This window comes from Ictalurus punctatus, unplaced genomic scaffold (genome assembly GCF_001660625.3).
Source record: "Ictalurus punctatus breed USDA103 unplaced genomic scaffold, Coco_2.0 tig00006921, whole genome shotgun sequence".
Classification (NCBI taxonomy): Eukaryota; Metazoa; Chordata; class Actinopteri; order Siluriformes; family Ictaluridae; genus Ictalurus; species Ictalurus punctatus.
In genome coordinates, this window is record NW_026521125.1 from 55,001 (window position 1) to 71,544 (window position 16,544).

The 16,544-nt window shown below is 44.0% G+C and overlaps 2 protein-coding genes across 3 annotated transcripts in view; one reads left to right on the forward strand and one right to left on the reverse strand.

The window, feature by feature from the left end:
- Window positions 1–5,079, forward strand: part of si:dkey-157l19.2 (uncharacterized protein KIAA1522 homolog) — a 30,467-nt gene extending 25,388 nt beyond the window's left edge. The window contains exons 5-8 of one of the 2 annotated variants that reach the window (XM_017463357.2): window positions 50–191; window positions 338–448; window positions 545–3,920; window positions 4,127–5,079. In XM_017463357.2, the coding sequence (XP_017318846.1) occupies window positions 50–191; window positions 338–448; window positions 545–3,900 (3,609 nt within the window). In that variant the 3' untranslated portion in view covers window positions 3,901–3,920; window positions 4,127–5,079. The remainder of the gene's footprint in view (window positions 1–49; window positions 192–337; window positions 449–544; window positions 3,921–4,126) is intronic. The other variant, XM_017463356.2, reaches the window with a different exon arrangement.
- A 5,235-nt stretch (window positions 5,080–10,314) lies between these two features.
- Window positions 10,315–12,871, reverse strand: LOC128631793 (uncharacterized). The gene is made up of 2 exons (XM_053679336.1): window positions 12,670–12,871; window positions 10,315–11,400 (listed from the first exon to the last, which is right to left on the reverse strand). Exons 1-2 carry the CDS (start codon window positions 12,820–12,822, stop codon window positions 10,588–10,590), a joined length of 966 nt encoding a protein of 321 aa, XP_053535311.1. The 5' UTR covers window positions 12,823–12,871; the 3' UTR covers window positions 10,315–10,587.
- Between the last annotated feature and the right edge of the window lie 3,673 nt (window positions 12,872–16,544).

Here is a 16,544-nt window from a genome sequence, read left to right on the forward strand (position 1 = left end):
GTTCGTTTGAAGAGGTTTGCTTATGTGGACAACGTCCTTTTCTACGCAGTCGACAGTGACGGCTCGTACGGACGACGATATGAGCTTCAGTGAACTGGGGATGTCCGAGTCTGAGAGCACCGCTGCTGATACGATCTCCACACGTTCCATCACTTCCTATCAGTCTTCACGTTCCGGACTCACACGCCAAGGTACGGTCTTGCGTACAAGACTTCCTTTCATTACGGTTTATTACACCAAAGGACAGTACCGTGGAGGGGGACGTCAAACGAAGCGAAGCTAAATTTTACGTAGTGAAAGTTTAGTGTTAATCGTGTTGTTTTGCCCCTGCGTGCAGGCTCCACCTTCAGGCCACTGAAAGAGGACAAGAAACACGGGAAGAGCAAATCGAAGGGGAAAAAGGCGGGCATGGTCACAGGAATACCAAGACATGTACAGAGAGAACTGGGTACGCTTTCTTATTAAAGCTCAAAACGTCAAATATAAAAATGAAGAGTGTGTTTTAGCCGAAATAATGTGCATTTTGATTCTTTTCCTAATCAAGGGCTTGACCGAGCCGCGTGGACAGCATCTCAGTTCACTGATGCTCAGCTGTCTAATGGAGGTGTAAGCATTTCCACCGTCATTCCCACCCTGGATAGCATATCCATCGCCCCGGTCTCAGACGAGGCAATTAAGTACCTGCAGAACATGAACAGTCTTCAGGCTGAAGCGGAGGATAAACCACCGCTTCCTCCACAGGCGGGACCGCAGGATGACCTCTTTCTACTCCGGCACTTCTTAAACCAGTCGTTTGATCCACAGAGGCAGAATTCACTAGCTGTTCCGGGGATGACCACGTCGGGCATCTCTCCATCCAATCCGGTGATGTACGTCTCCCCTGAGGCCACATACATGTCCAAGATCATCCCAAACGCCATACTGCCTTCGTCTGTGGACGTGGTCGAGCTCAGCCGCAACAGGAGTCGCAGTAGCGTTCGCATGGTGAGCAAGAGCAGCCTGGCATCGGCCAGCCCAGCTCCATCAAGAGCCTCGTCCCGGGCATCCTCACGGTTCTCCTCACGAGCTCCATCACTGATGTCCTCACGGATCTCTTCTCGGGCTTCCACCTGTCGGACCGCCACCCTCTCGGAGTGCTCCGGCTGGAGCCGCTCGGGGTCATCTGAGACGCTGGTCTCGGATTCGTCCACCATTTCCAGCAGCAGCACTCCTCGTGTGGCCAGCAGGACAAATCAGGCGGAGGACACAGATGGACCTCCCATGCGCAAAGGTAATCCCGGTGCCCAAAATACCCCGTTTAAGCCTGTGAAGATGAACGGTAACGACCAAGGAGAGGAAGCTTGGAAGGAGTCTGGATCCACAGGACCTTTTAATCGCAACCTATCAGTGATGAAAAAGAGCAAGAAACCACCGCCTCCGCCAAGTCGTTCATACTCGCTGCATTCCCGTTCGTATGCGAGAACCATCGCTGAGCACAAATCTCTGGAAAATGGGTCTCAGAAAGTGGAATCGCCCTACGGTGCCTATTCAAGTCAGAATGGCAACACAGCTGTTCCATCTAAAGAGAACCTGACCAGCCAGAGAGCGATGTTAGCAGAGCTACAGTTAAAGAAAGCCCTTCAAATGCATACAGGCAACATGTCCTACGCAGACACTAACGGAAGGAGTCACCAGAATAATCTTAAGCATTTCCTACCATCTATTAAAAGTCTAACTGCTAATGGTGTGGTTGCTTCACCAGCTGTAAAGACTCTTATGGCTCTCCTTGATGTTCCAGATCCTCCCAAAGTTCTAGCTCCACCTCCACCTCCTCCTGAGACATGGGCACACAATCAGCTCACCTTCGAACTACTGTGTGGACCTGGACCTGCCAACTTTGAGCGATGGGCCCAAAAGAGAGGTCTGAAGTTTGAAATTCCAATCCAGATGGCTCAGGGGGAAATACCAGCGACAAGTCAAGCCAGAAACCTAATGAAGGACGATATAGTAGCACCTGAAATGCAAACGCAAGAAGCCATGGCCTCAGACAAGCAATCTAGGACTACTCCTACAAAGATATCCGTTAATGTTCATCCAGCTTTTGGCTACACTCTGCCTTTAACCGTGCTTACCCATGTTCGTCCGTCCCCATCTCCTTCACCACCTCCTGAACATATACCTCCCCTGCCCCCAACAGACCTTCTAAAAGAAGATTCATCCGCCCAGTGCCAAGGACCTTTTGATGAGATCATGTGTCTCCCCCCACACCCTTTATACCCACCACCTCCACCTCCTACAAACGTACAACCTCCACATCCGCCAGGTGGGCAGGATGAAACGGACCTCACATCTCTCACCATGCCACCTTCTCTAAGGTTTTTATTAAAAGTACCCCCAGTGACACAGGATGCACAGCCTTCAACATTAGAGGAAGCTGCATCTTCTCCACCACAGAAAATCCCATCTGCTCCACCAATGGTCCCACCTGCACCACCAATGGTCCCACCTGCACCACCAATGGTCCCACCTGCTCCACCAATGGTCCCACCTCCTCCAACAGCAGTGCCACCTCCTCCACCGGCAATCCCACCTGCTCCACCACTGATCCCTCCTTCTCCTAAGACAGTCCCTACTGCTCCAAAGCAAACCCCACCAGACATATCCTCAAAGCAAGCCCAAATCACATCCACACCGTTTACTGTTCCTCCACCGCCTCCGTTACCCGTAGATCTCAAGAAAGAAGTCAAAACTATCACAGTTGACAAACAGGAGAAACAGTCTTCTCCGCCAACCACCCAAACCGGTGCACGTACAGAGGAAAGTCCTACCCTGATGGTCACACCGTCCTTATTACAGAAAGTTCGTCTCAGGTCAATCAAGATCAATGTGAGCCAAGCTGAAGCTCCTGGTGGACTTCCAAAACCAACGCATCAGACCAAACCAAAGCCAATGAGAAGATCTCTGATTTTGAGTACACCTGATATTCCCTCGCAATCGGCTACAGATCAGAAGAATGACCCTCTTCCTGCTACCACCGTACAGGAGAACCAGGGCACTAATCCACCATCAGACACCCAACCCAAAGCTGAACCAAGGGGACTGTCTGGAAGTGCTGAACAGGTTTCACCAGGTGTAGAACCTGAACCCAACAGCCAAGTCAGCATCACAGACCCAAAAACTCAACAAGCAAGCACTGAACCAGTCGAAGAGTCCGTGTCTGCTGAATCACTACCCCAGAATCCCAACAAAGCAGAACCTGAACCAAAGATCACAGTGCAGGATCTCCAAAATGCAACACCTGAATCATCAACTATGCTAACCCCTGCTGAACCAAAAGATCAACCCGTTGAGGTAAAAGAAATCCAAAATGACTCCAGCAAAACAAAAGACAAAGAAAATCCATCACTGGTACAACCAGAGCAAGATGTTAAACCTCCAAAGCCCGAGACTTTAATACTCACACCTCCTAAATTCAACCCTGCTCAAAAAGTGCCTCCAACTAGCATTCCTTCATCTTCCATGTCCCTCCAGGACGCCATTCGTCTGAAAACCGCCGCCATGTCGTCTACAGACAACCAAGCCAAGCGTCTGAGTCTGCTGCTTTCTCCTCCGGTGTCCACAGGCGCCGTCTCACCGACATCCACAGCAAACTTCATCTTCTCCAAAAGCACAAAGAAGGTGGTGATCGAAAAATCTCCTTCATCTCCAGAGTCCAAATCAGATCTGAGGAAGACCCTGGTGTACGAGTTGAATTCTGTTTCTCAGACATCCAGAGCCGCTACTGATCCCGGGACCGGGAATGCAAAAGCCAAAGTCCCGCCTCCAGTCGCTAAGAAGCCCAGTGCTAAGAGTGAAAATATTACCCATAATTCCTCAGAGAGTAATGTGGACACTGAGCATGTGCAGACTGCTGGTCAGTGAGCACAGCCAGAGGAAAGAAGGTACGGCTTTTATTATCATCCCAAACAATTCCAGATGTCCACAAGAGCATTTTAAGGTTGTTGCTCTCAGTTTAGCAATGCTAATAAAAAATGTACATCAATTATTAAGGTTCTCTATTTAATGGAAAGTCACATTTGGAACAAAAAGTTGATGTTTTGCTGAACATGAGGCTGGATTTGCTTCGCTGAAGGTCTTTGTTGTCCAGCAGGTGATGGACGATCCGACAACTGGGACGCTGTAATTCATTCACCGTGACATGAGCAGCCACAGCCACAAGGCGGCGCTCTTTAGCGTGTGTGGTGGACAGGAACCCGAAGTGACGAGGCTCTCTGAGAGAGAAAGGTCATTGAATGTTGAAGAAATGGAGGAAAGAATGATGGGAATAAAATGAAAGACAAGTGAGGAATGTTGAAGAAAAAAAAGAATTAACGGAGGAAGGAAAACGGATGAGAAAAACGTCGAGAATGAAAAGAAAAGGACACGGAGAAAGGAATGAGGAACACTTACCGTGAGAAAGTACGAACTTGTGAGCGTTCTGTATTTGTAAAGCAGTAGAAAAGCTTTTGGGGGTGTGTTTATTTCCGCAGAAGGTGTTGGTCTTTCTGACATTAAGAGAATTTATGATTATGTAAATACTTTGCTATGTACAGTTCTAACTTTCTGCCCAGAACAAATTTAAACAGGTCTATTGACTGGACCTTCTTTAATTATGTTTGATTTTAATATATGACGTTTCTTTGTGCACTGTATCTGGGGAATCACTGATTCAGGACTTCTATCATTTCCTTCGTTTCTGCTGTATTATTAAAACATTTTGTCTAAGTTATTGTTTAGAAAGAGCGATGATCCGATGTTCACACAAACACGAGCTGTCTCCGGTCCAGCCTTGTGTACCCGCTTTCTCCTTCGCTTTGTGTCCTTGTTGTGTTGATTTGTTTTCATGTGTATCCGAGATATATTTACAGAAGCAGTATAGCATGCTTGAAATGTTATCATGAACAACAGGCGTATTTACGGAGCCTGAAATCGCTTTCGTTTGAAGAGGAGTGTGTTCATTTAAAAAATTCTTCTTAAAAAGCACCTTATAATCACCGCTGACATGCACGCTGGATTCTAACCAGGTATTTCTGCAAAACATTAAACACAGTCTGAAGCACGCGTCTGTATCTGTCTGTATCAACTACGTGTATCACAGCGCTGCTGAATCCTGCGTTGTGATTGGTCAGGAGGTGTTGATTAGTTTTCTATAACAGCAGCTCTGACAGTAGTGCAGCTGCACGTCACAGCTTCATATCCATGCACTCTTCTGAAATTACACTGAGGTGTTTATGCTCATGTCCACATGATGGCGCTGTGGAGCTGCTGATCTGCTGCTTCACTCTGACTCGGAGTCAGAATTCCTCTTACACCACAGCAATTTGCCATCAATTACAATTTTTTAAATAAAATAAAAAATTTTAAAAAACACAAACATGTCGTAATTTTTATCGGTTTATTGTTGCATTTAATGTTGCGTTATAGCTTCACCTCGGCCTGCTACAAATCACTGACACTGGAGACTCCTTCCGTAAAAGTTAAATAAACCTCTCCTTACACATCAACACTTTGTCACCGAAGTCCCTGTGAATGAGCGGTTGCTATAGAAACGATAAGGAGTGCATTGCTGTAAAGCTGTGATGTGCAGCTGCACTACGGGCGGAGCCGCTGTTATAGGAAACTCATCAGCAGCTCCTGCTTAAACACTGCGTGGAAATCCGTTGTGGGAGATGGAGAGATCATGAGAAAGGAGCGAGGGAGGAAAAAGACGAAATGTGCCGTCCTGATTTGGTGATTTTAAAGCCACAGCCTTCAGTCACACAGCAGCTGGTTGGTCATCTGAGCTTATCTATCTATCTATTTATCTATCTATCTATCTATCTATCTATATTTATCTATCTATCTATCTATTTATCTATCTATCTATTTATCTATCTATTTATCTATCTATCTATCTGTTTATTGTAAAAGGTGACACCTGTATCAGTGATGCAAGAACATATCAATTTAGTGTCAGCTTTTAGAGTCATCAGCCTGTTTATTATGAGAGAAAGTGGATTCAGATGTCAAATAACATCACAGCAACATCTGGAGCATCAAACAGTTCAGTTAGCGAGCTAACTCATCACAGCTCTTTGAGGCTTAAAGGTGCAGTATGTCATTTCTTTTTCCAAAAGTATTTCTAGAACTAATAATAATAATAATAATAATAATAATAGAATGTTACACATAACTGTTATCCATCATGTTCTTAATCTCCTCAGTTTGGGTTCTGCATCTGACTAAAGCTTGTAACTCATAATGTTTGACCTTTGACCTGAAAAAACAAAACAAAGAAAACCCCTTCATTTCAGAATTCCTACTCAGGAACTCAGGATGGTCTCCTCATCCTCATCCTCATCCTCAGCAGTGAACACACTCCCTGTAAATGAGATATAATGTGTTTATACACGCTTCAGCTTTAGATCCAGCAGCATACACACACGCTCACTTATTACCTCTAGAACACTGACTCTGCTCTCCACTGTCCCGAGATAAATATACATCACTCATCACAGCTAGCTGCGAGCTCGTCGCTAACCACGGAGGCACACGGAGGCACTCCGAGCCCAGACTTCCCGTTTCCGAGGTAACACGATTGCAGGCCACATCTGGAACAAGGTTGCTAAGCTCCGCCCACTTTGTCTAAAAGGCAGCTCATAAGACATACATACGTAAGCACTTTATCAGCTTTATGTATTTCTAATACACTGAAGATATCAAAGTTTCAGCCACCATCTCACACAGGGCTGGACCGAAAACTTCAGCTTGAGCATCGGTGCCTCCAGATTTGGATTCTTCTTTATAAACAAATCAGTTTGTAAACTGCTGAAGAGTAAAGCTCTTTAAAAAATGTTCATTCTTCCAGCAGTGGTGACGCTGGGTGTTTAAGAGTTCGAGGCCGGGTTCAGGTGCTGATGCGCAGACATCAGCTCCAGGTTCAGGACTGCACTTCAGACTATGTTATTATTAGGATTTAAGAAGGGGGCTTATGGCTCACCCGCTTCCGTCCGGGTGTTTTTGGAAACCCGTGATCGAGGCGGTGGTTCTTTCAGCTGAGGCTTTAAATGTAATTCATCTTGCTAAAGATGTTGTTAAGAGAAAGAGAAACTTCCAGGACTGCTGGCTTATCTGATTCAAAATCTCAGCGCTACCCATGTCAGCAAGCCTGGGGTTCAAAGGTCCCAGCGAAGGTAAAGCTGAAGGTGCGGTGTGTTAATTTTTAACACTGAAATATAAACTCAACAAAAAGTAGCTCACGTGAGGCTCAACACTTAGAACCTCTGTTGGTGTCTGCTGGGGAAAACGTGGCATCTGCATCCTGGCCGGTGTGTGTGGTGATGCGTCTTCCTTAAGTAACAAAGCAGAAGATAACCCCCCCCCCCCCCCCCCCCCCAAAAAAAAAAAAAGCTGTGCCCTTGTCAGTTGGTGCGTGGCGTGGAGTGGAGGACCTGTGTTGGTGTCTGAGGTGGGGGTGGAGATGGTAGGGTTTGCGTCCTGCCTCTCCTTGGTGTGATGGTGGTGAAGGTTTTGTGTCTTCCATTATTTACAAAGCAAAAGATACCCCCCCCCCCAAAAAAAAAACAAACAAAAAAAAAAAACAAACAAACAAAAAACGAAGCTGTGCCCTTGTCTGATGGTTCAGTGGGAAAGTCTGTACTGCTCTCAACAGAAGGAACTGGGTTCAAATCCTGCTTCAGGTAAGATATTTGTGCTGTAAGTGCTTCGTGTGTTCTCTCTCAATAGGTGGTGCAAGCATTGCTGCAGCTTGTGGGAAACACAGAGGGTTATGCTTCTCTAAACGATGAGTGCTGTATGGTATTTTATGCAGTATATAACAGTACAGTGGAATAGTAAAATAACGTAATGTGGTGCATGGTATGTAGTGCATGTAGGTTGGTATGTGCGTGTAGATCATGATGTAGCACAGTAAAATGTAGCATGGTAAAATATAGTCAGTCTGTAATAATAAATAAATAATAAATGCAGTCTGTGTGCTAGGACTCGGCTATCTGTAAAGAAACTCCAAACACAGAACAGATGAGTTCGTGACTCAGGAGTAAAACGCTAGTTTCTGATTAGTACGAGCTGAAGGTCAACTTTACTGAGCTGCTGTCTGTCCTCTGGCTTCGCTGAAACATTCAGCTGTGTATCATCAGCATAACAGTGGAAGATGATTCCATGTTTATGAATAATTTGACCTAGAGGGAGCATATATAAAGTAAAGAGCAGTGGGCCTAAAACAGAACCTTGTGGAACACCAAATTTAACCTCGGTATGCGTGGAGACGTCTCCATTTACATCTACGACCTGATAACGATCGGTCAGATAAGACCTGAGCCAGGAGAGGACTGTTCCCTTAATACCAACAACATTTTCTAGTCTATCAAGGAGAATAGTGTGATCTATAGTATCAAATGCTGCACTAAGGTCGAGTAACACAAGCAGCGAGACACAACCCTGATCAGAGGTCAGTAGAAGGTCATTTACTACTTTAACTAACGCTGTCTCTGTGCTATGATGAGGTCTAAATCCTGACTGATGCATTTCATGAATGTTGTTCCTATCTAAGTACGAGCATAACTGCTTTGCTACAACCTTTTCTAAAATCTTAGAGATGAAGGGGAGATTTGATATTGGTCTATAGCTGGACAATTGAGACGGGTCAAGATCGGGTTTTTTAATCAAGGGTTTAATAACTGCTAATTTAAGTGATTTAGGTACATAGCCAGTGCTTAGGGAAGAATTGATTATATTTAGAAGTGGTTCAATTACTCCTGGACCAATCTGTTTAAAGAAACATGTAGGTACGGGATCTAGTATGCAGGTTGATGAATTCGCTGAAGAGATTATTGTAGCTAGTTCGGTCTCTCTAAGGGGAGTAAAACACTCTAAACATTGATCTGATATTGCTACATTGTCATCTACAGGGTTAGTTACAGTACTGTCTGGTGAATGATTGATTCAGTGACTCACTTATTAAGACAGTGACTTGTCGCCACCTACTGGCGGGAGTAGTTAACGTATTCATATTTTATCATATATTATCAATAAATATATTTATCATTTTAAAACATTAATCTCATAACATTATTATATCTCGGAGTTTTCTTTTTTCCTGGTTGTGTTTCGGCACTGCTCCTCTGCGTCGAGGAATCTGAATACCAAGGAGCTCTTGAAAAAGAGAGAGAGTTGCGTCAACTCCGTTCACTACAAGGACCAGAGAGAGGTTTGTGAAGCCTCTGTGGGCCAAAATTCTGTCCACTATACATTTACAATTACAGGTTGCTACAAAACCAAGTATACTTACAACCACTTGCCCGGGTGCAGAGTAAAGTACCACACGGAACCAGAGAGTGAGGAAAAGCAAGGTCCGGGTCTATTGTTCCACCACACGAGATCCACACAGTTTGAGACGTCCCAAAAAGCGATCTAAAAACCCGGAGCTGAAGCTCTCCTATTTATACAGTTCTCTAAACCCAAACACCAATATGTTTACCTACGTTACCTCTTTACTTTACGATAGTTTCTTTTCTGTTGTCTGCATACACACCAGGCCTCAGTGTGTGTGTGTGTATGTGTGTCTTTGTTAAATCTAATGTGTAAACCCAAATCTAATAGAGTTCCTTCTCTCCAGTGTGTCTCAGCTGAGCGTCGGTCTTTCCTATCTCCATTACTGGAGGGGCTGGGTTTGACCTAAACACTCGCTATCAGCTTGTGCATCTCACTGCTGACCTCACTATGCTGATCGAAGTCTTCGTACCCCCTCTGGAAACGCAGGGTTCCCCCCACCTCTCAGATATAGAATCTGCCCAGCAAATGTGTGTGTAGATGCCTCTACACACACCGACCCCCTGCCTGGACCAAATGAACTCGTACGTTGAAGTGGCATGCAGTCGGTGTACGTCCACTTTCCTACACTGCTGTTCGGGCTGTATCTCTGTCCTCGTGTTCAGTTCACACACGGTGTTTCTATATACTGAAGAATGTGAGCATGAGAGAAAGCTGGTGAGAGTTGAACCGCTGTGATTTATATTTAAACGAGACAGAAACATCTTTTAGAAATATTTTACTCCAAGTGTTTATGCTGTAGTCGGACCTGTGAGAAATGATCCTGCAGGAGCCCCACGGTGCAGTCTTCCTGTCTCATAGAGAGGACCGACTCAACACCGCAAAAACAATCAGTTACTGTAGAATGAATCGGGGCTGCTGTAGGTGTGTGTGTGTGTGTGTGTGTGTGTGTGTGTGTGTGTGAGAGAGAGAGATGTAGTGCTCGTATCAGATTCTACGCTCTCACACTGATCGTATACGTTATCTTATCATAGTTTATTCATCAACACATTATGACTTTTTTCAGACTTTATATACATGTAAGTTTATATGTTGTACTTTTCTGAACATTTAAATGTATCGAGAGAATTCTGTTGTACAAAAATCTCACAAACAGGAACTGCATTTATTCCACTTATTGATTTTTGTATTAAAAGTATAAAAACTGCACATGAACTAATATAAAAGAATAAATTAAAGTAAAAACACGGTAAAATAACACAGATGTGCAGTGCTCATTCCAGCTGTGGCGGTGTGGTTTCAGTTTCCAGTGTAATTCACTCTCAGATATTCTTCATTCTGTGAATCTGAGTAAAAATTAAAATGACAAACTTTCCCCAAATGAACGAATAAATAATTCAGGATTATTATTATTAACCTGCAGCAGTAGTGAAGGAGGTAACACACACACACACACACACACACACCCCACACACACACACACACACACACACACACACACACACACACACACACACACACTACTGTTAATGACCTGACTCTGTGTGTGTTGTAAACACTGCTTCTGTTATTTTTCTTTTTCCTCCTCTTCGGGATCAGCGATGGTATGTGATGGTATGTGATGGTGTGTGATGGTATGTGATGGTATGTGATGGTGTGTGATGGTATATGATGGTATGTGATGGTGTGTGATGGTGTGTGATGGTATGTGATGGTGTGTGATGGTATGTAATGGTATGTGATGGTGTGTGATGGTATGTGATGGTAGGTGATGGTATGTGATGGTGTGTGATGGTGTGTGATGGTGGTTAATGGTGTGTGATGGTGTGTGATGGTGTGTGATGGAGATGTCTTGTCCTTATTCTCCTCTACACTGGTAGTGGTTTGACTTTCAGGCTCTGTATCTTCTGAGGCCAAATCAGGAGGAATGATCAGAGATCCCCTTCTTCTTCTTTTGATGGTCATCTGACATTCCCCTTCTACATCTTCAGGTTCTTCTACATCTTCAGGTTCTTCTGAAGATTCAGGATCTTCTTGAGCCTCAGGATCTTCGGGGCCTTCTGGATCTTCACCTCGACTCTTGTTGGACTTGACTGTCCTGTGACGACCCATCTGTAGAGTGAGGAAGAACAGCACGTCACATTACAGTTAAATTAGTGTGTGGGTGGGTGGGGGTGGGGTGGGGTGGGCAGGTGTGTCAGTGTGAGGTGATGAAGAAATATTTATTCACCAGAATCCACTAAAATCTTATTTAAATCACTAAAATGAAGGGAACTGAATGAATGAAATGAAGGGAACTGAAAGTTGGTATTCAGACTGCAGGATGTTTGTGGAATTGCAGAACTCACTGCTCCGTTCAAAATCCAGAGGAAAGCGTCTTTATTACAGAGATATATACAGGACAAAATATAAAGCTCTGGCTCAACAGAATGATGAAACTGAAGTTTTGCGGTCAGAGAGAGAGAGGGAGAGGGGGGGAGAGAGGGGGAGAGAGAGAGAGGGAGAGGGGGGGAGAGAGGGGGAGAGAGAGAGAGGGAGAGGGGGGGAGAGAGGGAGAGAGAGAGAGAGAGAGAGAGAGAGAGAGAGAGTCACTGTAAAAAGGGTTCGTGTGAGCTGTGAAGAACATTACTGTGGTGTGAATCACTAACACACGCAGAGATCTGATGCAGTACTCAGCCTGTCCACTAGAGGGAGGAATGAGTACTGCAGACTGGTTTAGGGAGTGTTTTAGAGCAGAAGAAAAGATGATGGCTGATAATGGCGAGTATGTGTGCAGTGAGCTGCTGCTGAACCGCTTTTCTTCACGCGTTCAGTCTCTTCAGGATTTCCACAAAATCAAGGAAACTCCGCAATATTCTGAGGAGCTGCAGTTCTTCAGGATGTCCGCAGAGTCGGTCTGAGACTCATCATCACCTCTCCTCCAGCTTCCATTCCAGGTGGAGCAGGAGTGCAGCGAACAGTGTTTACATTGTGTACAGTGCTGGAGTGTTTGTGTAGGAAATACATCCTGAAATGACTTGGGGTTAATAACTGTGTCGCTGTGGAGGTCTGTTCCCCCTCTCCTTTTTATTTTTATTTTTATAGATGAATAATAAAGGTATAAATAACTGAAACGATCATAACACTGAGCTCATGGATTACTGGACATTTATCCAGGAGCTCCATCATGTCTATAAACTCTACATTCATCTTCAACATCTCTAATATACATCTTTATACAGGAATACACACCTTTACTAAAATACATACACCACTTCTGGACTAATATCATGAGAATATAATCTTATTAGATTGTACAGATTATCACACAGATGAAACAGTCCTGCTCTCTGTTTCAGTCACAGTGCAGTAAAATACAAAGCTAAAGAAAAGATCACTTACTGTAAAACACTGCAGGGAGGAGATGATGATGGTGATGATGATGATGATGATGATGATGATGATAGTAAAGTAGAAGTAGGTTAGAATGATAAAATTCAGGCAGGAGACAACACGGTTAATTCCCACAGACTGAAAGAGACACTGATTCTTCATGCTTACTTTCAAATTACGCGCGCTGTTCCATGTGCAGAATCTGATTGGCTAATGCTGTAGTGTGTGTGTGAGGAGGCGGGGGAAAGAGTGGGACTTCCTGAAGTAGAGTCTCGGGTTTTCTGCAGCGATCATTCACGGTTTCTGATTTCAATAAAATCCGGCATCTGAGTTTCTCAGAGTTTGTTGTTGCAGTGTGAATTTGCCTTAATAATATTAATATTAAGTTAATATGTTATTCTTTACATTTTATCTGTAAGTGTCAGTGATGTGAACGAATCGGTTGAATGAATGATTCAGTGACTCATTTATTAAAACAGTGACTTGTCGCCACCTACTGGCGGGTTTAGTTCATTATTCATATTTTATCATATATTATCAATAAATTAATATATTTATCATTTTAAAACATTAATCTCATAACATTATTTATGCAGTTGTAATTGCAGAGTAAATGCATTCATGCCCCCTTTGAGCTGCATTAAACATTGTGTAAATACATTGAAATGCCACTTCAGAGTCTCTCTCACAATCTGTACAAATATCTTAGAATAAAAATGGTTCTGTACATGACACACACACTGCCTGCTCTTTGCCTTTGTTTACAGAAGTGTATTACATTTCATTATTATTTGCTATAAAACAAGGTCATTTCAGCCGCCATAATATTTTTTTAACTAGTGCAATTTAAAACACAACCCTGTCACTAGGTCCTGTCCTGTTTGCTCCACCCCTCGGCGTGAGGCAGCGTGATTCCTGGCCATTAGCACTTGCTGCACTTCCCATGTTTGACCACTAGGTGTAATAAACACTCCATGGAGCTAAATGGGGCGGTGAGCTCTACAGTTACACAACATCTGGATCAGTCGGCTTAAATCTGTCAAATAAATGTTAAATGGTGGAGCTGATCCTGACTGTTCCTGTAGATGAGTCGTGACAGAACAGGAAGGAAGTGATCTCTGCCCCAGCTGGTGTTTGTGAACTTGAGCTCAGCGTTGGTATCTCTGTTCCTGCGTCTCATGCTGAACTTTCCTCTTAGTGACGGTGAGTTAAATAACTAAGAAATAGCTTTATTTTACCGGGTTTTAGTGGCTTCCCTGTGAAAATGCTGTCAAACACAAGGATGATGTTCCTCTGAGCTCCTGTGTCGAGTTTCAACCTTCTGGGATCTTCTCCAGTGAAAATGTCACTTTCATTTCATCTGTTGAGAATTCCCAGTGACCTCATGAACAGCTCGTGTATTTCAGCAGCTTCATGTCCTCTGCTGTTATTTTCATGTTGTGTTTGTGAGGAGCTGCCCATCTTCTGTCTTATTGCAGCACTTAGCTCCGGTCCTGCTAGGTTTTCCTGTGCAGAGCTCGCTGTGCCAGCGTGGGAACTGCTTTCTGACCTGCAGAGGACCGTAAAATCCACCTTCACAAAAACTGTTTCCCTACTTTGCCTTACGCTACTATACAGTCCAGATCAGCTCAGGGTTGAGTGTGTAATCAGTTAAATGACAAAAACATTAGGGGCGTGGCCATAGTGTTACTGCGATCATTATTGTGTATGTGAAGAGCACTACACATTCCGTCTGTACGGAGGAAGGTATTGTGTATTTCAGTCTTTGATTAGATCTGTAATGTGATGCACAGGTGATTGTTTTAACACGACACGGTGAAGTCACGTGCAAAACGTAATGAAAACGAAATATTTACCAAAATGTTGACATTATTCAGCGGTTGTGGTGTAATTCAGTATTTTAATGCTGTTTATTCATTTCACTCAAACTGTTTTTTACTCAAACACACTCAGAGGAAGCATTTCCATGCGCGATTATATTAGTGTGTTAATGTTATTAAAATTTGTTATGGAAATCCTTTCACCTCGGTGTGTGTGTGTGTGTGCGTGAGTGTGTGTGTGTGTGTGTGAGTGAGTGTGTGTGTGTGAGTGAGTGTGTGTGTGTGTGTGTGTGTGTGTGTGAAAGAGTTCCTTTACTCCCAGTACTGTACACTTTAGTGTGTAGGGGATTAGTCAGGATTATGTTGGTGTGTTAATGCAGGAAAAGTATCAATTATATCTTATATTTATTAACATTATTTCCTCCTTTTCTCCCTTTTTTCAGCCTTTGTGTTAAACACTGATCACTGTGAAGTCTGGGGTTAATCATCTCATATCTACAGTTACACTCATCACACACACACACACACACACACACACACACACACACACACACACACACACACACACAGTGAGAGGAAATAAATATTCAGACAATTTTATTTTTGTTATTGTCTATATTTCATATATAGTTAATATCCTTCAGATAAATATATTCACTGTTAGTTACACACTGACTTAAAAAATAAACATTTATATTATTGCACTGCTGTTAATAATCTGTGTGTGTGTGTGTGTGTGTGTGTGTGTGTGTGTGTGTGTGTGTGTGTGTGTGTGTGTGTGATGATGTTTAATGCTGTGTGATGGTGTGTGATGGTGGTTAATTGTGTTTAATAGTGTGTGTGATGGTGTGTGATGGTGGTTAATTGTGTTTAATAGTGTGTGTGATGGTGTGTGATGATGGTGTTGTGTCCTGATTCTCCTCTACACTGGCAGCAGGTGGACTATGAGTCTCTGCCCCCTGTGAGGAGAAATCAACAAGAAACGTCAGAGATCCTCTTCGTCTGATGCTCATCTGAGGTTCCTCTTCATGTTTTTGTTTCTTCTGTGCTGGAAGTCCAGAATCTTTTGGGTCTTCTTGAGCCTCAGGATCTTCGGGGCCTTCTGGATCTTCACCTCGACTCTTGTTGGACTTGACTGTCCTGTGACGACCCATCTGTAGAGTGAGGAAGAACAGCACGTCACATTACAGTCAAATTAGTGTGTGTGTGTGTGTGTGTGTGGGGGGGGGGGGTAGGTGTGTCAGTGTGAGGTAATGAAGAAATATTTATTCACCAGAATCCACTAAAATCTTATTTAAATCACTAAAATGAAGGGAACTGAATGAAGGAAATGAAGGGAACTGAAAGTTGGTATTCAGACTGCAGGATGTTTGTGGAATTGCAGAACTCACTGCTCCGTTCAAAATCCAGAGGAAAGAGTCTTTATTACAGAGATATATACAGGACAAAATATAAAGCTCTGGCTCAACAGAATGATGAAACTGAAGTTTTGCGGTCAGAGAGAGAGGGGGGGGGGGAGAGAGAGAGTGAGAGAGAGGGAGAGAGAGGGAGAGAGAGAGAGAGGGGGAGAGAGAGTGAGAGAGGGAGAGAGAGAGGGAGAGAGAGAGAGAGAGAGAGAGGGGGGAGAGTGAGAGAGTGAGAGAGAGGGAGAGAGAGAGTGAGAGAGGGAGAGAGAGAGGGAGAGAGAGAGAGGGAGAGAGAGAGGGGGGAGAGTGAGAGAGTGAGAGAGAGAGAGAGAGTCACTGTAAAAAGGGTTCGTGTGAGCTGTGAAGAACATTACTGTGGTGTGAATCACTAACACACTCAGAGATCTGATGCAGTACTCAGCCTGTCCACTAGAGGGATGGATGAGTACTGCAGACTGGTTTAGGGAGTGTTTTAGAGCAGAAGAAAAGATGATGGCTGATAATGGCGAGTATGTGTGCAGTGAGCTGCTGCTGAACCGCTTTTCTTCACGCGTTCAGTCTCTTCAGGATTTCCACAAAATCAAGGAAACTCCGCAATATTCTGAGGAGCTGCAGTTCTTCAGGATGTCCGCAGAGTCGGTCTGAGACTCATCATCAC